The sequence below is a fragment of the Erinaceus europaeus genome, chromosome 11 (genome assembly GCF_950295315.1).
Source record: "Erinaceus europaeus chromosome 11, mEriEur2.1, whole genome shotgun sequence".
In the NCBI taxonomy this organism is placed as follows: domain Eukaryota; kingdom Metazoa; phylum Chordata; class Mammalia; order Eulipotyphla; family Erinaceidae; genus Erinaceus; species Erinaceus europaeus.
In genome coordinates this window covers 33,693,000-33,718,084 of record NC_080172.1, presented here as the reverse complement: position 1 = coordinate 33,718,084, position 25,085 = coordinate 33,693,000, and the positions used below count along the sequence as shown (strand labels likewise).

Genomic DNA, 25,085 nt, shown 5'->3' with positions numbered 1-25,085 from the left:
GACCACAATATATATTTTTAAAAATATAAAAAGTTGGGTGGGGGAAAAAAAAAAAAAAAAAAAAGAAACATTAATATCAGTAAGAACAGGCCAGAAAGAGTAAAAGAAAAAAAATGGGTAGAAAATAGTATAAGGTAGCTAATATCCTAAATTAATAAAATATTTCTTATTAGTAATACTAATGTAGATGACATTTGGTCAAAAGACTTTTCCTAGACTCTCTGCCTGTGCTTTCCGAAGTGTAACCTGTAAAAGGAAGAACTAAGTAATAGCTGCAAGCACTAATTCCAGAACCAACCCAGCCATGTTAAGGACAAAACACTTAGCTGGGCTGGGCTGCTGCTTTGCCTTGCACAAGACCCAGGTTTGAGACTAGTCCCCACCACACTGAAGTAGTTTTGGTGCTGTGGTCTCAGTCAGTCTCTCTCTCTGGTTCTCTGCCTCTATCTAAAGTAGTAATAGTGGGTGGAGGAGATAGCATAATAGTTATGCAAAGAGACCCTCAGTGCCAGCTTCAATCTCCACATCAAGATAAGCCATAGCTAAACAATACTCTGGTAAAAAGAAATTAATTAATTAATTAAAGTAAGGTAAAACTTGTACTCTCTTCTGCCTCGGTTCTCTTCTCTGAAATAAAAACAACAGTATTTTTGTAATAAAGTTGCTGACATCATTAATGGATACAGTATATGAAGAGTGTCTAGAATAATGGCAGATACACAGTAAATGCCTATAAACATCAGCAATTATTTGTATAACCAAAGAACTGGTAAACTCAGAGGCCCTCAGACTTGAAAGATAAACAAGGATAATTAAAATGAGGAAAACCATAAAATATTTAAAGATCACATCTGTTAGGTGCTAAGTGCTCTGAAGAAATAGGCCAAAGTCAAAACCAGCTTATCCAGATTTTTTAATGTACCAATTCTACAGATTTTCTTATCCGATATTCCTGAAAACCTATGTAAAGATTTAAATTAAAAATTAGTATTTTCTTAAAAATTCAGATTGCCAAATAAGATACAGAATGCCAAGCTAAGTTTGAATTTTAGATAATGAATAAATGTTTGGTCTAGGTTTGTTCTATATAGTTGGGACACAGATACTGAAAAATTATTCAGTGTTGGATATTCACATAAATTTAACTGTGTACGTTTTTTTCCTGCTACAGTTTTGCTAAATTTGAAAAACTTATTAACAATCAAAAGTTCTGGGAGTCGGGCTGTAGCGCAGCGGGTTAAGCGCAGGTGGCGCAAAGCACAAGGACCAGCATAAGGATCCCAGTTCGAACCCTGGCTCCCCACCTGCAGGGGAGTCGCTTCACAGGCAGTGAAGCAGGTCTGCAGGTGTCTATCTTTCTCTCCTCCTCTCTGTCTTCCCCTCCTCTCTCCATTTCTCTCTGTCCTATCCAACAACGACAACAACAATAATAACTACAACAATAAAACAACAAGGGCAACAAAAGGGAATAAATAAATAAAATAAAATAAAATAAAAAACAATCAAAAGTTCAAACAAATTCTGAATTGACAGTCACAAAGCAAGAAACACAGGAGAATCATGGACTAACTAAAATACTTCTTTTAATTGCATAGAAACAGCCATTGAGAAGGGAGGGGAGATAAAGGGAAAGAGAGATACCTGCAACTCTGCTTCACCACTCGTCAAGTTTTCTCCCTGCAGATGGGAACCAGGGATTTGAACCCAGGCCCTTGTGCATTGCAATGTGTATGCTTAACCAAGTACACCACTGCCTGGCCCCCTAAAAATACCTTTATTTTAAAAATTACTACAGGGTTATCGTTGGGGCTTAGTGCCGGCACTACAGTTCTACTGCTCCTGGGGGATACCCCCCCACTTTGTGTTTTGCTTGGACAGAGAGAAATTGAGAGGGGAATAAGAGATAAAGGAGAAAGACTAGCACCTGGAGACCAAATTCACCACTTAAGTAACATCCCCCATGCAGGTAGTAAGCAGGGATAGAACCCAGATCCTTCCTCATGGTAACATATGCAGTAAACACTGCCCAACCCCCACTAAAGTAATATTTTTAGATAGAAACAGAGAGAAATTCGGAGGGAAGGGGAAGATAGGAGAGAGGTAGAGGGGCCATATTGCTAGATCAATTTTGACATCTCACAAGTTTTTCTTCTGTATCACAAACATTTTAAGAATAATGACAATTTAGAGGGAATTTCAAGTTTTGTAGAACAGTAAAACAAAAATGTTTTAAATTTTCCTGAAACAGATAATATTAAAAAAAAATCAAATTCACTCAATGAGCAATGAAAACCCTGTTAAAAAATTACAAATACTCAAAAGAAAGTATTTTGGAGCTGGTGATAATGTTCACTTGAATAATATGCTGCATGTGATGTGCACAGCCAGGTTCCCACAGCATTGAAGGGAGCTCTGGTGCTTTGGTCTCCTCCATTCTCTGATTTCCTTCCTGTCTCTATCTAAAAAAGCAAAACTAAAATGTATATATATGTATTTTTCCAGAACCTAAAAATCAATTTATTAAAGCACAGGAATAGTATGCCTGAAGCCGCAGAGATTCCATTCAAGTTCAATCCCAGGCTCCAACATAAAGTCATAGCTGACTTGTTCTCTAATCTCTTTCTCACTCACTTGCTAAAAACAAATATGAAAAAATAAAAAAAATCACTATAATAAAAAAGAAAATTATATTGCAGTATGACCCTGGGGTCCAGGTCTTCTTTCTGTTTTAGACTCATGCCACATGGGGATTATTTGCTAATGTTCATTTTACAAATTGCTTGACTAGCAATATGCTGTTCAACCTTCCATTTCAAATACCTTATCATCTCTCTACACACTGTGATTTCTTTGAAGTAAAATCAACTAAATATTTCAGCAGTTTAACAAGCGGAAAGCAAAGAATTAAGATTGTAGATATACAGGTGCTGTAATTGTGTTTTAATCAGCTTATTAAATACAACATGAACATGTATCAGTCAACTAGCATTTAATTTCATGGTCTATGATTCAAAACTTCTCAAAAACATAACAATACAAAGTTAGAAGAATTTACTTAATAATTTCATTCTAATTTGTTTTAACTCCTGTAACACTATGTAAAATACTACATGGCTGTTTTGTATCTCAATGTATACTGGAAGACAAAGCTAGAGATTTTACTAAAACACAAAAATAATTTGAAATTTATCTTTCCTGTAAAATCTTACCAACTCAGTTAAAAAAATAAATTTACATAAATAAAATGACAGAATTGCTTAAGTTAGGGGACTAAGTAAAGAAATCTTTAGAAAAAAAAATAGGGGTTGTATGGTGGCAAACCTGGTTGAGTGCACACATTACAAAGTACAAGGATCCAAGTTCAAGTCCCTGGCCCCACCAGCAGGGAAAGGCTCACAAATGATGACACAGTGCTGCAGATGACTCACTCTCTCTCTCTCTTCCTCTGTATTTCCCTGTTTCACTCTCAACTAGTCTCACTTCTATCATATAAAATAAAATAAAGCAAGATTTAAAAAGAAATCTTTAAAAATTTTAACTGAGTATTATGTCCCTAACTGGGAAAAAAAAAAATCACTGAGGAAACAAACTTTTGAGCTAGAATTTATTTTAAGTTATTATAGCAGAATATACAAATAAATCTTCATTAATCTTATTTAGAAAATAAACTGCCTAACTGTATATTTATTTAGGAGTATGATAAAAATGTTTTCCATTAAAATTATATTTTGATTTAAAGTGTATGTGAACCTATTTTCCCCCCATTAAGAGTATTTTTTTCACTATCAAAATGGATCAGGTTTTTTTAAAAAAAAATTTATTTATAAAAAGGAAACACTTGACAGAACCACTGGATGAGGGGTACAACTCCCATCACCAGATCTCCGAATCCCATCCCTTCCCCTGATAGCTTTCCTATTCTTTATCCCTCTAGGAGTATGAACCCACAGTCATTGTGGGATGCAGAAGGTGGAAGGTCTGGCTTCTGTAATTGCTTCCCTGCTGAACATGGGCTCACTCGATCCATACTCCCAGAATGGCTCAGGTTTTTACAGAATAGCTTAGTTTATCTAGTTCAACTTTGGTAAGAAGCAGTACAAATACAGAAAATCTAGTAGATTCTAGTATTTTTCTTGATAGCAAAAATTATGTTAGCTTTAAAATGCCTATTTATGACCATTATTTTTTTCCTAAAGTGGAAAAGGGCCTAAGGGTAAAGGTCATTAATATCTTTCACTAAGACAAAAAGATTAAACTGCAGTTGCTTAGATACCAACAGTCAGATCCATTTACTATAGTCAGAACACTTATTAGAATGTCTTCTCACAGGACAACATAAAACTATAGCAAGAACCCATAATGCAAACATTAAGTAAAATCTAAAAGCAAAAGCACTCCAGTCCTTGAAGAGCTTAATACCATCTATTGCTGATGTGTACTTTAAATATTTAAATATTTCTTAAAGGAACAGAACTGAAACAAAGAAGGTAAGAAAGAAAACTATATATATATATATATATATATATATATATATATATATATATATATATATATATATCAAAGAGTATGTCAGGAGTAAAGTTCATTGGACTCTGCAGAACATTTTTTCATTATTCTATTGGCACCATAGTAAGTCTACCCTGTAGACTATTTACTATACTAAGCATTAGTGACGTAGTGGCTAATAAGATAAAACTGGAGTCCATTTGAGCATAAAGTCTAGTGTGTGTGTGGGGGGGTGTCAAGTCAAGCAAAAGTACTGAAAATAAATGTGTGCCTATGTGCAAGTGTGTATGAACATGTGTGTGTGCGTGTGTATAAAAGCTGTGAAGGGACACAGAGACAGAGCAGAAAGGTTTTACACAAACTTAGCAATTACTATACACCATATGATGGTTAGATAATGAGAAGAGAGTTAACAGAAAATACGTTCTCAGTCATCAACTGAAACAAGATCTAGATAAACAGGGAAAGATTCTTGTGCCACTTAGTAACTATGCCAGCTTGGCAAGCTGGTGAACATCATCATATGAACAGTGGCACTAACTTTCAAGAATTACTGTGAGCATTAACTGTTTATAGAACATCTAGCACAGTGCCTAGTAAGTAAGTTGTATTTATTACAGTTAAGAGCCCATGAACAGAACAATGAGAAATGAGATAGGTAAAAACTTATGATGGCAGAAAAGGAGAAAGGAAAAAGTTCTTTAAAAAAATTTTTAAAAAGGAAGGGAAAAATGGGCTCACATGAGTAGGTCTTACAAGACACACTGTAAAAATGTATTTATAAGCCATTACAATGGAATCACATCACACACTCAATTAAATGACAAGAATTAAACTATACAAGATCAGCAGAGAGAAATCGAAAGAATAATTTAATTTTGTATGTAGTACTGCCACAATCCACTCACGGAGGGGGGAATATTCTAAAGTAAATGACATTTATAAGGAAAAAGAGAAAAAGAAAAAGAAAAACTATCTACAGTCCTACAGCAGTCTCAGATTCCATGCAAGAAGGGTGCACTCTTCACCTACTAAGTAGGAATCTAGGTAGAAATAGAAACATGTTTCTCCAGTGCAGCCTGTAAATGTAGTGGTACCACTTAATCTGGTGTTCAAGTGAATAAACAGTAAAAGCAGTTTTGATAAGATGTGATTTTCACTACTGTTTGTACTTTATCTTTAACTCCTGCTTAAGATGCTATTCTACCTACATGCTTTGTGTCTCACAAATATACAAAATAAGTGTGCACAAGGACTCACAGGCAGTTTACAAGAGGGCCCAGATGTCTGCCTGATTCTACCTGGCTCCTAGTTCCTAGGTCTTTCACCAGGGTCACTCATCCCCAAGTTTCAATTTGAAGGGGAAAGCTAAGATAAAGGAGGGATGTGATACAAAACATAAAAAGGAGAAGTTAATGTAAAGTGATGTTAACGCCAAAGATAAAGACATCAAGTCACATTTGGATGTGCAGCAACTGTCAGACATTTTTAGAATACTTTCATATTTTTATTCTCTTATTCTTTCTTCATTTATACATTTATTTATTTATTGAGATGGGGTGGAGGGAGACCAGCTCTTCTCAGCTCTGGCATATGATGGTATAGAGTACTTTACTTTTGGACTCTGGGACCTTAGGTACACTAACATGCTGAATTATCCCCCATAGCTAATGTCATGCATTTGATACCTCTGTGAACACTATATACCAGGTGTTAAATACATTACTCAAAAAGAAGTCTTTGGAAAAATATTCCCAAAAGTCTGTTAAAAAGTCCAAATGAATATCTACTCTATGTTAAGTGTTCTCACATTACCAAGTATACGTACTGAATTATATTCCATTTATGATTTTATCAACCTTCCCTACTTGGGAAATAAAAATTCTCTGGCCTGAATACTTAACAAAATTTCATCATATGAAAGAACATCATGTAAAACTATCAATAATGAAGACTTCAGTTCATTTTTGGACATACACACCTTTATATTCCACTGTATGAAGTAGGTAACCTGATTTTACCAGGCAAAACTTCCCTGTGATTATCTGAAATGAATGGGGCTGAGACTCATACTCACATATTCATGTGTGCCTAATATCAAAGTTCTTTTCTCTTAGCCAAGCCAGGTTTCACATATGTGCAAGTTCACCATTCCAGGTTGTTTTCATTTAGATAGCCAGAGAGAGTGTCAGGCTTCCCGCAATGCCACTGTACTTCCCATGTGGTGTCAGGATTCAAGCTTAGGCAGAGTGCATTGCAAGGTATGTGCCCTACCTTGCTATATCTCCAGACCAACAGAAGGTTCTTAACTGTTTTTCTAATGTTCCTCCAATTTTTAAAGATTCAAACATTCTTTTTTTTGCCTCCAGGGTTATTGCTGGGGCTCGGTGTCTGCACTACAAATGCACTGCTCCTGGAGGCTATTTTTTTTCCCTTTTGTTGCTCTTTTTGTTGTTATTATTAGTATTGTTGTTATTGCTGTCATTGTTGGATAGGACAGAGAGAAATCAAGAGAGGAGGGGAAGACAGAGAGGAGGAGAGAAAGACACCTGCAGGCCTGCTTTGCCACTTGTGAAGTGACCCCTCTGCAGATGGGGAGCCGGGAGCTCGAACCAGAATCCTTGTACTTGTGCCATGTGCACTTAACCTGCTTTGCTACTGCCCAACCCCCCCCAACATTCTTTTCTTTATCTTTTCTTTATTTATTGGATAGAGACAGCCAGAATTCAAAAGGGATGGGGTGATAGAAAGGGAGAGAGAAAGAAAGACACCTGCAACACTACTTCACCACTCACAAAGCTTTCCCCTTGCAGGTGGAAACCAGGAGCTCAAACCAGGGTCCTTGCAACATGTACTCCCAACCAGGTGCGCCACCACCTGGCCCCAAGAAACAAACTTTCCCACAAACATTCTACCTTTTTTAAATGAAACATTCTACCTTTTTTAAATGTAATCTTATGAATACAAAATAAAATTTACATGCAGTATTTTACAAAAAGTAACTAAAACAAGCTATCAGTACCTTAAATGCATATAACATTTCATCCCAAAAAGCTAAGACCTTGTCTGCCTGTACCTACTTAATAATATACAAATACCATCCATTAAGAGTACATACATTGATGACATGACTTATAATGGCCTACAAAAGGATTATACTACTGTCTAAAGTAATGACATATATCTCAAAAATTTGAGAAAATGGGCCCTGCCAGATTCTTTATTAAAACACGCTATGATTATAGGAGCTTAATAACCTCTAGTGTTTGGTTTTTACTGTCTGTTTCTTTTTGGTGTAAATATTACCTGGGTCATTATGGGAATGAGGTACCACAAACACTTGAAGGGGTTTAGTATCCCACTCATTTGCTTGATAGGTAATGTCAAATCCTTGCTTCCAAACTCCACCATCTGGATTGTCAAAAGGAATTAAACTGTAAACATCTAGCATCTAAAATATAAAAGACACACACAAAAAAAGTTTAACCATGCATAACTTGTTAACAAACTTTTGAAAAACATTAACTCAAAAATATTACTGAGCATATATATATATATATATATATATATATATATATATATATTATAATGTAAAGTTATTTCTGTGGGCATTAACTAAAGCATTTTAAACACAAAATTTTTAATCACTAGGTTAAAGGTACAAAATGTTGCTTGGGCAACATAACTATGCTGATAATCACCTTCCTTATCTGTTTCTAAGAAAAAAAGAATGTCATTCAATTCCTTCTATCCCAACTTTAATTCCAATGCAAATGATAGAACTGAACAACAAGCAACAGAGGGAAATGAATCTGATAGAATTTGATTCTGAGCTATATTTCGGCATTTTCAAATACACTAAAAATTACTTTTTGAGTTTGTCTTTATAATCAATTCCATGCATTTAAAAATCTGTTTCTGAGTAGAAACACATCTGTAGCTGTTCTCTCATTTAGTATATGCTATGTTTACTTATACTGTCTATTATAAAAATAAAATTACAATAGGGTTAGATATAGTCACTAAAAAATGAAAGAAAAAGGAGCTGGGCAGTAGCACAGTGGGTTAAGCGTACGTGGCACAAAGCACAAGGACCAGCATAAGGATCCCAGTTCGAACCCCCAGCTCCCCACCTGTAGGGGATTCACTTCACAGGCAGTGAAGCGGGTCTGTAAGTGTCTTTCTCTCCCCCTCTCTTTCTTCCCCTGCTCTCTCCATTTCTCTCTGTCCTATCCAACAATGATGACATCAACAACAGCAATAATAACTACAACAATAAAAAAAAAAGGCAGCAAAAGGGAAAATAAGTTAAAAAATATATTTCACTTAAGTGTCCAAATGTTTTCTAAGTTTTTTATGCAGTATTCCTTTCAGATAACCTATTTGGACACAAATTTAAAAAGCGGTGCATCCTTTTTGCTCTGTAACTATACTAAACACAACTATCCTATGATAAAATTTAAATTATAGTCCATTCTGTGCCTTTTCAGCTTTCAAGATGGCAAAGGGGATTCAAGATGTAGAAGAGAGGACATGGGGGGATCCTTTGGGGAAAAATTCCACATTTCCTTAGAACTCCTGGAAGTAGCTATGATCAACTATGCTGACAGCACTGAAGTAAAATATCTGCAGATCATTTCTCTGAAAGGGATGAAAAGATGACTGAACAGATTTCCTGCTACTGGTCTGGGTACCATGGTGATAGCCACAGACAAAAAGGCAAACCAGAGCTCAGAAAAAAAAAAAAAAGTACAACCAGAAGTAGTAATTCAACAACAAAAGTCATACAGAAGAAATGATGTGTTTCTATATTTGAAGACAGTGTAGGGGTCATAGTAAGTACCAAAGGGGAAATGAAAGGTTCTGCCATCACAGGACCAGCTGCAGAGAAGTATGCAGACTTATAGTCCAGGATTGTATCTACTGTAAATCTTAGTTGCTTCCTTCTCCTCCCCCACAAAAAAAATTAAAATTTAAAATATACAAAGTTGGCATCTGAACAAGTCATAACATTTTTGAAGACATTAAGCAAGTTATTTAAGTAAATATAAAATATTTGAGGGGCAATAATTATGTCTCTTTGGAATTTATGATTTTAATAAATGAAATAAAACTTTCCCAAGGGTGAGTCAATAAATCTTTGGAAACCAGCTGGGCAGGAGGATGTGTTAGCATTCTCTGCTATTCATGCTTAGACCTGCAGCTCTCTCTCTCACTGCACCCTGCTGTCTCATTCTGCCTACCTCTCCTGATTGCTTTGATACTCTTTTCTGTACAGCACAGGTTTTGACAAAAAAAAAAAAAAAAAAGGTCTGTACCCTTATAAAATAAAGCCAAGCTTCACAGAAACACATAACTCTTCCAAGCACAGGATTTTCTTTTCATCTGAACCTGAACCAGGCAAACACTAGAGGCACCAGACCCAGCCATCTCCACTGTCTCCAGCTTCCTGTTTGGCCTATGAACTGCAGCCTGGAAAACTAGCAGGATCTGATTCAGGAGTTAGTAAAAAAAAAAAAAACTTCTATTTGAAAACAAGACCACAGTCAACTCATCTTGTCCTCCTTTAAAAGATTCACACCAAGTTCCAGTTTCTGGTTTAAGATAAATAAGATTAAACTTCTGCTTATTTGCAGCACAGAGGAAATACGAGTGGCCCACTTTGTAAGGCAAAAGTCTGCTCTGACTCTAGCTTTCAAGTCTATTACCTTCTAGAACAGGATTAGAAATATAATGTCTAAGAGAAATAATGCATGGCCAAGACAGAATTTAATATTTTCTCTTAAATAAATTTTAATGATGTATTTTATTTAATGTAATAAAATAATACCATTGAAATAATATTATTCAAATATAATATTAATAATACATTATTAATATTAATTAATTTAATTATATTATTAATATTATTGTAATTGATATAATTATTACTATTATAATATTGATTAATATAATATTATTATTTGAAATAACACCATCTCAGCAGATATTATAGGAGTGTATTAGATTAATTTCCCATATTAAGTCTTAAACACTGTTTGTGTCATTTATACTATAATACCTCTTAATTCAAGCCAGCCACATTTCAAGCAGTCAAGTCATGTGTGATCAGCACAACCCTAGAATATTCTCTTCCCTCTTACAAAGAGATACACAGCAAAAATAAATCTACTGTGAGACCTATAATGTATTTAACAGACATAATAAAAATGGAATTTTATGTCTTCTCCGAAGATTGGGGTGGGGGGACTCTTTAGCTAAATTTAAAACTTCAAAAATCTTCAATTTCTGCAAAAGAAAAAAAGAGACCCAAGAAAAATGCAGTAAGGGAACATTCATAAAGTATGAAACACTCAGAAAAAATGGGAAACATATAAAATTAAAGAATCCCATCATTAACAAGAACATTAGTGATCACACGACTAGTCAAATCACTTTACCAAAATAGTAGCAAGAATCCAGACAGAATAACAAAGTTAGAATAATATCAACAAAATGTAAAAAGCTGGGAGTGGGGTGGGGGAGAGTGATTATTCAAGTGCATACATCACCTGCATGTCTAAGTTCTGACTTCTGCTTTGTGTAGCAAAGGAGCAATCTTCAGGGTCGACTGTGAGGGCCAGTGGTTTTGATGGCAGAAGAGGTGAGCCAGCACCTTGGCTGAAATTGCCTTGTGAACTTTTCGAACCATCTTCCACAGACTCACTCAAATTGATGACTGAGTCTCTAATATTTGAGATGATCTCATTATTCTCAGCTAGCAAACGCTCCAAATGGTCTATTTTTTCTTGCAACATTGAGAGCTGGCCCTACAATAAAAAGGAAAAAGGCAGCTATATGAAACTAATATAGCTCTGCGGAGACACACACATTTTTTTTTAAATTATGTGCCTGCCCAAGAGGGCAACCACTCACCCTTCACTTTCCACCCAGATAAGAGGGATCACAGAAAACAGGAACAGCTGGCAATGTTGAAATACCAATTCAGAGCAGAAAATCTCCTCCACAGCTGCAATCTTTGTTTAATCATATTTTAAAGTATATAACAGAAGGCCCCAAAATATTTTGAGATATAGTTCCTATTACCCCAGGACTGGGTCTAAAAAAGCTCTGTGTCTTGAAAATCACTAAATACAATAGCATATCATGTTCAAGCATGAACTTTTAACTTTAAGAAGAGTTGATTCTAGTTATGCACTGAACTTTTAACTTTAAGAAGAGCTGATTCTAGTTATGCACAAAGATCAAAAGTCATGAACAGGGACCTGAAAAAGATGATTCCATCTCAATCAGCAACAATAGTAAACAATCCTAATTAAGAAATACCATCATAAAGAATCAACTAGTGAACTCCAAGTTACATATATATATATATATATATATATATATATATATATATATATATATATATATATGGGACTGGCATAAACATTCTCCAAGTAACCACATTATAAGTTATTCACATCACATTTATACTGTGATGTTTAAAGATTTTCTAAGAGCTACTTAATATTTTTATAATAGGGAGAAAAAGATCAGAGCACTGCTTAACTCTGGCATATGGAATTGCAGGGCAGCAAACCTAAGGCATCAAGAGTACAACTACTCTGAACATGCCTCCCCCAAAAAAATGAAAATAAATTATTCTTTTTTAAAAAAAATATTTATTATTTATTCCTTTTTGTTGCCCTTGTTGTTTTATTGTTGTAGTTATTGTTGTTATTGATGTCATCATTGTTGGATAAGACAGAGAAAGGAGGGGAAGACAGAGAGTGGGAGAGAAAGACAGACACCTGCAGACCTGCTTCACCGCCTGTGAAGCGACTCCCCTGCAGGTGAGGAGCTGGGGGCTCGAACCGGGATCCATACTCCAGTCCTTGCGCTTTCCATCACCTGCACTTAACCCACTGCGCTACCGCCCAACTCCCATAAATAATTCTTTAACCAGTAAGTAATAGGTAGACCGAAGGAAGAAGGTAAAAGGTATAAGGGAAATCACCTAAAAGTAAAGCACTGGTCAAATGGTTCATCTACATTATGGAATAGTTTTCCGTCACTGAAAATGTAAAGATATGAATTCATGAAAAACAGACATAGATGGGAAGGTTCTATCAAGAGATTCATCATAGAAGGGGGGGGGGGCAGATACTGGCACACCCAGTTGAGCACACACATTACCACGGCCCAGGACCCAGATTCAAGCCCTTACCCCCTACCTGCAGGGAGAAAACTTCATAAGCAGTGAAGCAGTGCTGCAGGTGTCTCTTTCCCTCTCTCTCTGTCCCCTCTTGATTTCTATCCAATAAATAAATAAGATACATAAAAAGGTAAAATTTTTAAAAAAGTAATTTAAGAATAATATACAACAAAATGTCATATACAGAGCCAGCAAGATAGCTCACTAGGATAGTACACTTTTTTGCCTTTGTCATGTTCATGACCAAGGTTCAAGCCCAACACCCATCCTACTGAAGGAGACTTCAGTACTGTGGTATCTTTCCCCATGGGGGAAAAAAGTATGCACGGCATGTTCTTTTTTTTTTTTTAATTAAACCATAGAAGCCTATAGACAAGATGGTACAAACTGCTTATGAACATTTGTATTTTTTTTTTAAGTCTGGTATAAATACTGGTTAGTTTTATAATGAAGAGATTGGAAGGAGCACAACTTCTGCTCCCAGACTACTGGACAATTTGACAGGGGGAAGAAAGAAGTCAACAAACTTATCAGCCAAAAGACCAATTTCAGCAACTGTGCAAAAATAGAAGCCTGTAGGAATTATGGAAGGTATCTTGGAATCAGAAAAAATGGTCAAAATTCAAAGTAAATCATCAAGGCTGGCCAGACAGCTCACTGGAATAGTAAGTATGTCAGTGTTATCATATGTGCAGCCTAAGTTTAAGACCAGCCCTCACAACACTAGGAAAAGCTTCTATGCTGTGTTGTCTTTCCCGTTCTACTTATGTCTCTCAGTCTCTGTCTCTTCTATCTGAAAACATTGTCATGGAGCTGTGAAGTCCCAAAGTTCCAGTGGAAAGCAAAAAGAGAAAAAAGAAAGAAAGAAAGTAAAAGTAAATTAGTAGCAGCAAATTTTCTTTGGGGGGAGTGAGATAGGGAAGAGTCCACAGTGGAGATGAATATCCAAAGACCTGTTGCTAAAAGGCAAAAGGTACAGGATAAATGTGGACTTCAACTTCAACAGATCTAAAAGATACACTTACACACCTCTCTATCTCAGGGTATGTGACAAAAATAACCTGCTACACATCAAACATGTCATCTTTTTAGACAACTGTCACATCTACAGTAGTGTGAGAGGTCTCTACAAGGTAAAACTCTGATGCCTGTTTATTAGAGTACAAAGGGGAAGAACTGTCAAGATTTTAGCAAAGAACTCCTTTGGTATGATAAGCACTGTTTCCCTTGGAGAAAGCAGAAATAGAATACGAATCAGTTCACCACTAGAATTGACAAAGCAAAAGAAAACTTAATGAACTAGTGCAACACCAACTCAGGACTCAAAAAAGAGGCTAAGTGAACCACACAGATTTCAGGTCAGTGAAGATGCTGAACAGTAGTATCTCACAAAACTTTATTGACTACACATCGATATTGACAGGACAGTTCTCAACAGAAAGACCAAAGGGAGACCCTTGGCATAAGCCAGGAAAGATAAAAATATTCAGTCACATTTGTACCCCTTCCCCATATTCGGGAGCTACTCTCTTCCCTGATCCAGCTTTCTGTCCCTTTTCCAGCCATGACATCAACTCCCTAGACAATAACTTAGATCCACCTGCATATCAGATTTTAAGCTCAAAGAAAAAATCAAACAAAAAAACCCTAGTATAGCTACAGGCCCTTTGAAATATAACTAAAATATGCCTACTAGCTATCTACGAAATGGAGGACACCCCCCACACACAACACTTCATCTGCACTATTCCAGCCTTAAGGTTCATGACTGTTCAACAATTTGTTTGGCTTTGTATGTTAACTCTCTTTTCAGCCACCAAGTTCCACATGCTAGCATGATGCCGACCAGACTCCCCTGGACAGACAACCCCACCAATATGTCCTGGATCTCCACTTCCCCCAGAGTCCCAACCTACTAGGGAAAAAAAAGAGGCAGGCTGGGAGTATGGATCAACCAGTCACTGCTCATGTTCAGTGGGGAAGCAATTACAGAAGCCAGACCATCAACCTTCTGCATCCCACAATGACCTTGGGTCCCTACTCCCATAGGGATAAAGAATAGGAAAGCTATCAGGGGAGGGGATGAGATACAGAGATCTGGTGGTGGGAATTGTATGGAGTTGTACCTCTCTTACCCTATGGTTTTGTTAATGTCTCCGTTTTTAAATAAATAAAAAAATTGTTTTAAATATTCAGTCACACAGCTGACTACCCTGTATATACTTTCTTAAAAGGCATGCTATCAAAGGCTGTCTGAAATAAGGGAAATACTGTTCTTCACTCATAATCAAAATACAACACTGTACTTCTTTGAAATTCCTTCTTATGAATGCTGTCAATATTTCCCAGACAGAATAGTCTACCCCAGTGATGTCTGCAATCATTATAGTAGCATAAGACAGTTAAATTCCTCTAATGAGCAGAACAAGAACAAGACTCTTCTTGCTTGGAGTAAAACTACACAATTCCATAAAATAAAATCTTAACTTAGTCTAAATTCCATTGGCTTGGAGTTTTTAAAGGTGTCACAAGTTTTATAGGATACTTCCAGTGTGTAAATTAATATATGGTTCATGAATTTTCCCCAGATATTTCGGTGCTTTCAAAAAAAGATCATTTTGGAGTGAAGCATACCATAAAGCTGTATTCAGCAAGCACACACTGAAAAAGTAGATGGCTCCTTCTGGGAATAGTTTTACTATGGCTCTTGTCCCATAACCCATGGATAAGAGTAGTATTCAAAATAAACATTGCAGGAGATGGATATTTGGTGAAAAAGGATCCTTCAGGCACTAAAGGTAACTTTTAATCTCAATGTAGCTTTAAAGATACAATGATAAGTACCTGAAATTCTGCACTGAATTAAAGTCCATAAAGAAAATTGTGCCCTACAGATATGTCAGTATAATGCTCTAATGAAAAGCGTTCTTTAAACTATGCACTGGGTTATTTTCCTCCGAACAGCTAAATTTTTCAAAATACATATACCTCATATGCAAGTTTTATACAAATGACAGATAATAGTAGTATGCCCTTAAAAGGATGCATCCTAACTCTGCTAACAGAAATCATAGATAATGTTTCAATCATGCTGACGAGTCAAAGGTATTGATGATGACACTGAAAAAGACTATTTTGGGGTGGGGTAGGGTAGGGGAATACAGGTCCAAAAAGGATGACAGAGGACCTAGTGGGGGCTGTATTGTTATATGGAAAACTGGGAAATGTTATGCATGTACAAACTATTGTATTTACTGTCAAATGTAAAACATTAATTCCCCAGGGCCAGGTGGTGGCTCACCTGGTTGAGCGCAAATGCTACTGTGCTCAAGGACCCAGGTTTGAGCTCAAGGTCCTCACCTGCAGGGAGAAAGCTTCACAAGTGGTGAAGCAGGGCTGCAGGTGTCTCTCTGTCTCTCTCCCCGTCTATCACCCTCTTCCCTCTCCATTTCTGGCTGTCTCTTTATTTATTAGAAAAAGAAAAAGACTATTTTTCTGTGTGGCAAAAAAGAAAAGAAAGAAAGAAAGAAAGAATGAAAGAAAGAAAGGAAGAAAGAAAATTATTTCATTCTTTGAATTGTTAACCAGTTCTATAGGGAGACCATAGAGTTATGCTATTGAGGCGTGGGGGAGGAGAGAGGAAGATAGCAATATTTGATTTACTGTGCATCTGGTAAAAGGAAAAATGAAACAAACAAAAGTAACTGCTATCACAAACTTTTGAAAGAAAAAAATTCAGAGACAAACAGGATCAGTGTAAATTAAATCCACAGGTAATTCTGGTGATCAGCCAGAATTTGATACCTGTTTTTCTCTAACTTGAGGACATGTCAGTGAAACATTTAAGAGGATACAGCCAAATAAAGGCCATTAAGGATGTCATCCTTCAAGTCCCCTAAAGGATAACATCAATTCACAAAAATGCATACTCTGTTCATCTGTTTTAACTATATGGCTCAAGCATCTACAGCTGACCCCAACAATGCAAATGTTGTGTGTGTACTCCGTCACCACTATCTTTACTGGACCCTAGCTATTGGGCCTGAGGGTACCACCAAGGAACTTAAACAGACCATGCAACTGCTGTAGATACCCCTCTGCATCACCAAGGACTTCACAGTTGTTGATACTGTGGACTCCAAAGGTCTGAGTCTTGCTGATATCATACCCACTACACTTGGAAAAGTTATATACTTCATGTAGCCCTGTAAGTCACTAGAGATGAGACATCCTGAACTTATTAACAAATTTGGAATAGGTAACTCCTTCTTCAGAAAGATACTTACAGAGGCTACAGAGGTCAAAATGAATGAAAGAAACATGATCCCAATAATAAAAAATAAAACTACAGTACATGGCCAGTAACTCCTCTGAAAGAAATGGAGATAACAGAGTTATCTGATTTTTAGGCAGCTTGGAACATTCCTACTCATGACCACAGAATGTGAGCTCAGATCTACAGGGATGCAGAGGTCACATCAGCTCCTAAGCTGAATATGGGATCCCGATCAGATAAAATCGATGGAGTTTTCAGTCAACAATATTTATACAACTTTTCCCTATTTGGGAGCTTCTCTCTTCCCTGATCCAGCTTTCTGGTCCTTTTTCCAGCCATAACATCATCTTCCCAGACAATAACTTAGATCCACCTGCATATCAGATGCACAGCTCAGAAAAAAAAAATCTAGAATAATCATAGGCCCTTTGGAATATAACTAAAATATGCCTACTAGTTATCTACAAAATGGAGGAACCCCCCCACACACACACACACTCTTCATCTACACTATTCCAGCCTTTAGGTCCATGACTGGTCAACAATTTGTTTAGCTTTTCATTTATTTTTTATTTATTCCTTTTTGTTGCCCTTGTTGTTTTATTGTTGTAGTTATTATTGTTGTTGGATAGGACAGAGAAAAATGGGAAGAGGAGGGAAAGATAGAGAGGGAGAGAAAGACAGACACCAGCAGGCCTGCTTCACCACCTGTGAAACGACTCCCCTGCAGGTGGGGAGTTGGGGGCTCGAACTGGGATCCTTGTCAGTCCTTGCACTTTGCGCCACTTGCACTTAACCCGCTGTGCTACTGCCCAACTCCCCTTAGCTTTGTATATTAACTCTCTTTTCAACCACCAGGTTGCAGATGCTACTGTGATGCCAACTGGACTTCCCTGGACAGATGACCCCACCAATGTGTCCTGGAGCCCTGCCTCCCCAGAGGCCCAGTCCACTAGGGAAAGAGTGAAGACAGGCTGGGAGTATGGATCAACCTGCCAACACCCATGTTCAGTGGGGAAGCAATTACAGAAGCCAGACCTTCCACCTTCTGCACACCATAATGTCCCTTGGTCCATACTCCCAGAGGGACAAAGAATAGAAAACTATCAGGAGAGGGGATGGGATATGAAATTTTGGTAGTGGGAATTGTGTGGAGTTGTACCCTCTTATCCTATGGTCTTTGTCAGTGTTTCCTTTTTATAAATAAAAATTATTTTAAAAAATTAGAATGATGGTTCTAAAAATGTTCAGGCTGCTATAAGAGAACACAGATAAGTTAATACCAGGAAAATAACATAAGAACAAACTGAGAAAATATTATGTAAATATCAAACAAAATTTGAAGCTAACGAATACATTAAAATATGTAAGTCAATAAAAGCTTTAATATCTCACTTGACCAAGGAAATAAAATGATTAAGTTTGATGACAACTCAGCTGAAATTATCCATCAAAAGAAGAGAAAAAAGAATTAAAAGGGTTTAACAGATATGAGTACCAACAAAATAACCAATTTATAAGCTAATAGAGTTCTAGAAGACACCGAGAAAGGCAAAAAGAAAACTTTCTGAAAGGCAAAAAACTTAAGTTCTGAAAGCTCATGGGAGGGGGTGGTGGCGGTGTGGAATATCTGGTTGAGGGCACATTACAGTGCACAAGGGCCCAGTCCCCACCTGCAGGGGAAAAGCTTCAAAAGCCATAAAGCAGGGCTGCAGGTGTCTCTCTCTCTCTCTCTCCCTATCTCCCCCTACCCTCTCAATTTCTTGCTGTCTCTATATAGTAAATAAACACAGTTAAGAAAAAAGCTTTAAAAAAAGAAAAGAAAACTCACAGGTCATCAACATAAATATCCTCTCCATGAAATACTGTAATAAAACTGTTTAATATAATAGACAAGCACATGTGGCGCAAAGTGCAAGGACCTGTGTAAGGATCCTGGTTTGAGGCCCTGGCTCCCACCTGCAGGGTGCATTGCTTCATAAGCGGTGAAGCAGGTCTACAGGTGTCTGTCTTTCTCTCCCCCTCTGTCTTTCCTTCCTTTCTCCATTTCTCTCTGTCCTATTCGGCAACAACAACATCAATAACAGCAATAATAATAACCACAACAATGATAAAAACAAGGGCAACAAAAAGGGAAAATAAATAAATAAAAGGTAATCTGTGACATCAGGAAAAAAAGTGAACAAAAAAGTAACTTGTATGTAGCTGAAGTTAGTCTGTTATCATTATCAAGTGAACTACTGTATCCACAAAAGGTTTTTTATTTAAGTTTTATATCAGTTTGTTGAGGAAATGTTGATTTACAGGACTGCAAAAGGTTTTATATAGTCTTACAGTAAACAAAATATAAAAAGCTATAATAAATTCACAACAATAAAGAGAAAAGAATCTAAACATACAAAACTACAGAAAACCATCAAGTAACAAAAGAAGTCAACAAAAGAGGAAGGAAGGAACAAGGAAACTATGAAACAGAAGAATAAAGATGCAGCCCAGGATATGGTACAGTATAAGTGCTATTACTTATAAAAAGCATAAGGTCCTGAGTTCAATTCCTGGCATCATATATGCCAGAATGATGTTCTGGTTCTCTCTATCATTAATAATTAAATCTTTACATTTTTTACATTAAAGAAATAAAACTATAAAGGAAGCATTAGTAAGTGCTGATTTATGAATAATACTCTAACTGAAAACTCCAATTGAAACACTTAAGAGTTGCTAGATGAGGGAAAAAAAAACAACCTAAATATCAAGAAACTCACTACAACTTCAGGGATACAGAACGACTCAAACTGACAGGATGAAAAATTTATATCCCATACACTGGAAACCAAAATAGAATGAGGACAGCAAAATAAACTAAACCAAAAGCTAGAGTCAAGGCCATAATACACTTATAAAGGGTTCAAGTTATTAATTATATAAGTCTTAAATATACACTGCCTAAGCATAGTATACAGATATTAACAGATCTGAAGGGAGAAACATACATCACTACCAGAGAACGTTATGCCTCATTTTCAACAATGAACAGATTATCCACGGAGACTATAATAAGGAAATATTGAACTTAAAGCTATACTTCACAATAAATACATATAAAAAGAAATCTAGGAAATAGTATAAGTATCTAGGAAATAGTATAAGACTGAAGGCAGATTGATTATCTATTTACTACAATCATGTCTTCAGAAGCTCCCCCAAGCCATTTTTGTATGAAAAATACATCTTTAACAAGGCAATTTAATTTATTTTACTAAGTTTGTACTGTTACGAGTGACTTGTTTTCCTCTGCTACTGGCAACTATTCACTTTTTATATTCAGATTTTGTTTATCAAAATTAACTTGTGTATAATTATAATATATGAATAGAACTTGGATCAGCAGACCCACATAAAATGAGTTAGGTAGTACAAATAGGCAGTGCATAATAAATCACTGCATACAAGAGACAGGCATATATAAAAAAGCATATAACATATTTCAATACAGACCTAAAGTCAAGTCATTGATCAGGTGACATATGACAACATGATCCTGATCCCTGGGAATTATTAAAGTACATGAAATCTCATGTATTTTCCTGAGTGTGATACACTATTGCTATGTTATCTTACAGTGCTACTATAAGAACAGAAATACATTTTAGAAGGAAAGTCAGTGTTTGAAAATTTAATTTAAAAAAACAGTAATATTCTGTAGAAGTCTGAGAGGTACTGAATTAAACAATTCTATTAATCAACACTAAATGTGCTTAGCACCACTTAATTGCAGTTAATACATTTGAAAGTAATAAAACTGTGCTGTATGAAAGTATTTTATCACTTGAACATTTTACTCTACATTTTAGACTTTCTAATAATCATTTCAAAAATAACATGGAAAGAGCTTACTTTGTAGCATGCCTGGCTTGCCCTGAACCTGGTTCAGGTTTGAACTTCAGAATACAAGAGTATCACAACCCCAGAGGAAACTCCAGTGCTATATGTTCTCTCTCCCTACCCCCTCCCTCCCCTCCTTTTGTCTCTCTCTCTCTCCCTCTCCCTCTCCCCCCCCCATCTCCCCACCCACTCCCTTCCTCTCTCCTTGGGGGAAAAAAAACAATGCAGAACAGTGAAATCAGCTGATGAGGAAAAAGATGTGTTTTGTGCAATTTCACTTTATTAGTAGCTTGGTGCCTAGAATGCTTCCACAGTCAGAGGTGGTTTTTGTATAGCTTCACTGGGCTGGGGGTATGGGTGAGGCCATTTGGTTCTAATCTAAGTAATACATATCTGTGGGGACAGAGCTGTATGATGGTGTCTGGGCAAATACTATTATCTAGAGTTACTCCAGGTGACCACTAGGATTCTCTAAAGTGATTCTGGCAGCTGCAAAGTGGTTAGATGCTGGTGCAGCCATGAATCTTTTGGGGTTCCCTATCATGGCAAGGAATGGTGAACTTGTAGTCATCCTAGCTCTGATTTTCATAGTCACTTGACACCTATACCTAAGTACCTGATACTATCACCCCTAGGTAAGTGTGTGAGTATTAATAGTGATTTGCTAGGGCAAAGACTGCTCTTGTGTTTTGGTCAGGTATTATATAACTAAGTGTTCGTACCTCTCATATGTTAAGGATACTCATTTCTTCAAGTGAACAAATGCAAGACACCAAAATTATACCTTGGAGGAAGGGCACTCCGGCGTGATAAGCTCTGGGTCTGAAAAATACTCATAGATATCATTTTTTAACTGTAGTGGTGATGTATTAGAGTTACACACCTTACTGTGGCCACAGTTCCAGTTCACACTCTTTGGCCTCAGTACTACGTATCTTAAAGGGTGGGGTGGTTACTCGTCATTTTATAAAATACATGTCTTGCTGTGTGGTGCCTGAGTTCTGATTAAATAGCAGGACTTTTTTCTGTGTAGTTGAAAAGTGCCAGTGGACTTGGAACTACTTCAGTAGTGGTGACACTCCTGCTGGAAATACTGAGTCTCTTTTACCAAATTCTAGTTCTTATATTTAGCTTTAATGCAGTGGTTCCTAACTGGGGAGGTGTGAGAACTGCCTGGTGAGACTTTCTAACTATAAAGGACTGGTCTCTGTACTCCCTATAGGTAATCCCATTCGTTCACACCACTTTAAGTTCATATGTACACTGACCACTCCAGTTTTTATGCATTTGCCTGAACTACCTAACAGCACCATAGAATTATTTAATAATTCCGGAACAGAACCTTCACTCCTTGTCTGTTCCTCAGTATTCCCTATTTTTCCAAAATGCTACCCATTATTCTCTCCCACTGCCCCAGCAAAAATAGAGGCTACTTTTCCTTTCCTGCTGCTCCTTTTCCTGTTTTGATTCTGACAGCTCTGTAATACAGTTTGGAATCAGGAAATATGGATTCTCAAGGTTTTGTTGTTCTTTCCCAGGACTGCCTTATTTAATATGGACATTTGAAAAAAATAATTCTACCAATTCAAGAACACAGGCTCCCTTTTCCACTTGTGTGTGTGCCTTCATTTTGTCCCCATCAGAATTTTTCTTTTTGTTGTTGTTTGTTTTTTTAATATTTATTTTTCCATTTGTTGCTCTTGTTGTTTTATGGTTGTAGTTATTATTGTTGTTGTTGTTGGATAGGACAGAGAGAAATGAAGAGAGGAGGGGAAGACAGAGAGGGGGAGAGAAAGATAGGCACCTGCAGACCTGCTTCACCAATTGTGAAGCGACTCACCTGCAGGTGGGGAGTCAGGGGCTTGAACTGGGATCCTTACACCGGTCCTTACTGTACTACAGTCCAACTCCCTCCATCAGAATCTTAATAGCTTGTTATTGTGTAGATCTTTCACCTCCTTGCATTTCTTTTTTTTTTTTCTTTTATTTTTTCCCTTTTCTTCTGCAACTAGGGTTATGGCTGGGGTTAGGTTCCTGCATGATAAACTCAAGGCTCCCAGAGCCCTCTTTTTCTTTTTGGATACAAAGGAAAGAACTTGGGAAGGGAAGAGTAGAGAGAGAGAAAGAGAGACACTTACAGCACTGCTCCACTACCCTGTGCAGAAGCTTCCCCTCTGCAGCTGGGGAGTAGGGCTTGAACCAAGGTTCTTATATATGGTAATATGTGCCTGCCATTCACTATGTGCTGTTGGTATGCTTCTAAATTCTGCTTCTAAAACCCCTTCTGTTACATTGCTTGAGGCTGTGGTCTATTTACATAATCACTGTTTTACCTGGGTCCCGTCCTGCCTGCAGGGTATTGGTTTAATCCCCACTTGTTAGATGGAAGCTTTCTATGTTCTGTTGGTGCTCTTTTTTTGCTCCACCCCCTCTCCTAGTCATTTCCTTTCCCTTGTCACTTCAGGTGAAGAGATGCATAAAAGGCAATGTATCTGATTAATAAACGAGATACTGCTTCCCAGCTCAGCCGTGAGTCCCTGGTCATCTGTCTCCCACTTGTGAAGCTAGCCCAGCATACTGGCAGTCAGCTGAGGTAAAGAACAAACACCTCATCACAGACCCCTGCAGGCGTCAACCCGGCTTTGACCTAGCACGTTATGATTGGGCCCTCCTCAATCGAACAGGCCATGGCCGGTGCGCTGCTATGTTCCACCGCTGGGGAGCCAGAGACGACTCGAATTGCCCCTGCGGCTACAGACAGACTATGACCCACATAGTCAATGACTGCCACCTCTCCAGATTCAAAGGAGGTCTCGAAACTTTACATCAGGCTCAATCTGACGCTGTTGACTGGCTACGGAAGAAGGGCAAATGCTAAAAGAAGAAAGCATACTGGCGCCCTGGGCACCCCGAACTGGGACCGCCAAATGGCACCTGAACAGGGACTGGCAATGTGCGTCATCAGCTAGCATGGCGCCTGAACAGGGACTGGCAATGTTCGTCATCAGCTAGCACTTCTCCTCATATTTATTCTTAGCTGTTTAATTTCTTTTTGATGCATTTCTGAATGGCACTGTTTACTGTTGGGATATTTTGTTGTTAGTGTGCATGAACAGTTGGTTGATGTACGTTGAGCTGGTACTTAAAAAATTACTGAGTTTCTTTAACGGTTCTAACAGTTTTTGATGAAGGCTTTAGTAATTTATATAACAAGATTTATATTACCTGTAGACAAAGAGTTTTATTTATTTATTTTATTTATTTTTGGCTTTAATTTTTTCAACAGATTGCTCTGGTTTGGACTTTTAGGAGTGGTGAGGTTGGACACTGCTGTCTTATTCCTGATCTTAGATGAAAAGTTTTGAATGTTTTTCATCTTTGAATATGGTATTAGCTGTGGGCTTATGTGACTTTTACTACTTTGGAAATGTTTATTCTATTTCTTGATCATGTTATGCTGAATTTTGTCAAATGTTTTTCTGTATCTGTTGAGATGATCAGGTGATTTTTCTCTCACTCTATCAGTCTATTTAGCATGTTTATTGATTTGCATATGTTAAATCATCTTTGTATCCCAGAGATAAATGCAATATGATAGTGTGTGAACATTTTAATGTGCTGTTTAAGTTATTTGTTAATGTTTTGTTAAGAATTTCTGCATGTAGGGAACCTGGAGGGGTAACTCAACTGGTAGAGGACAAACGTAATAGTCCATAGAATATTATATTATTACAGAACAAAGATAATAATGAAGCAAAATTTATGATGAAGGGTGTACTGTGGAACTAGACACTGCAATCTTACAATCTTGTAACAAACTATTACTAACAAATAAAATTATTTTAAAAACCTAAATATATTAAGTATAATAACACAGAACTTCTAAATATGGTATTATCAGCTACCAAAATGAATAAAGAATGCAAATTTCTAGAACTCTTCTCAAATCTTTTTCTTTTAAATAATAATTAGATTACCTCCCTTCGAGTCACAGAAATGTCTTGTACCTCTAATGAAACTAAAGTGAAAGGCAGAGGTACAGGGTCATCAGTCACCAACCAAATGGGTGGTGTTCAAAGCAGTTTCTCTGATCTTTAAAACAACCTTGAGCTATGACTTACATGGTACTTAGAAAACATGAGGAACATACTAGGCCTTTTGTTTTTATTTGGTTATTTACTCATGTATTTATGTGAGATACAGAGAGTAAAAGAGAAGTAA

The 25,085-nt window shown here is 37.0% G+C and overlaps 1 protein-coding gene across 1 annotated transcript in view; it reads right to left on the bottom strand.

The window, feature by feature from the left end:
* MAN2A1 (mannosidase alpha class 2A member 1) overlaps nt 1-25,085 on the bottom strand; it is a 232,810-nt gene that overhangs the window by 187,472 nt on the left and 20,253 nt on the right. Inside the window, exons 2-3 of the mRNA XM_007529199.3 lie at nt 11,058-11,315; nt 7,813-7,957 (exon numbers count right to left, since the gene is read on the bottom strand). Coding sequence (XP_007529261.1) covers nt 7,813-7,957; nt 11,058-11,315 — 403 coding nt within the window. The remainder of the gene's footprint in view (nt 1-7,812; nt 7,958-11,057; nt 11,316-25,085) is intronic.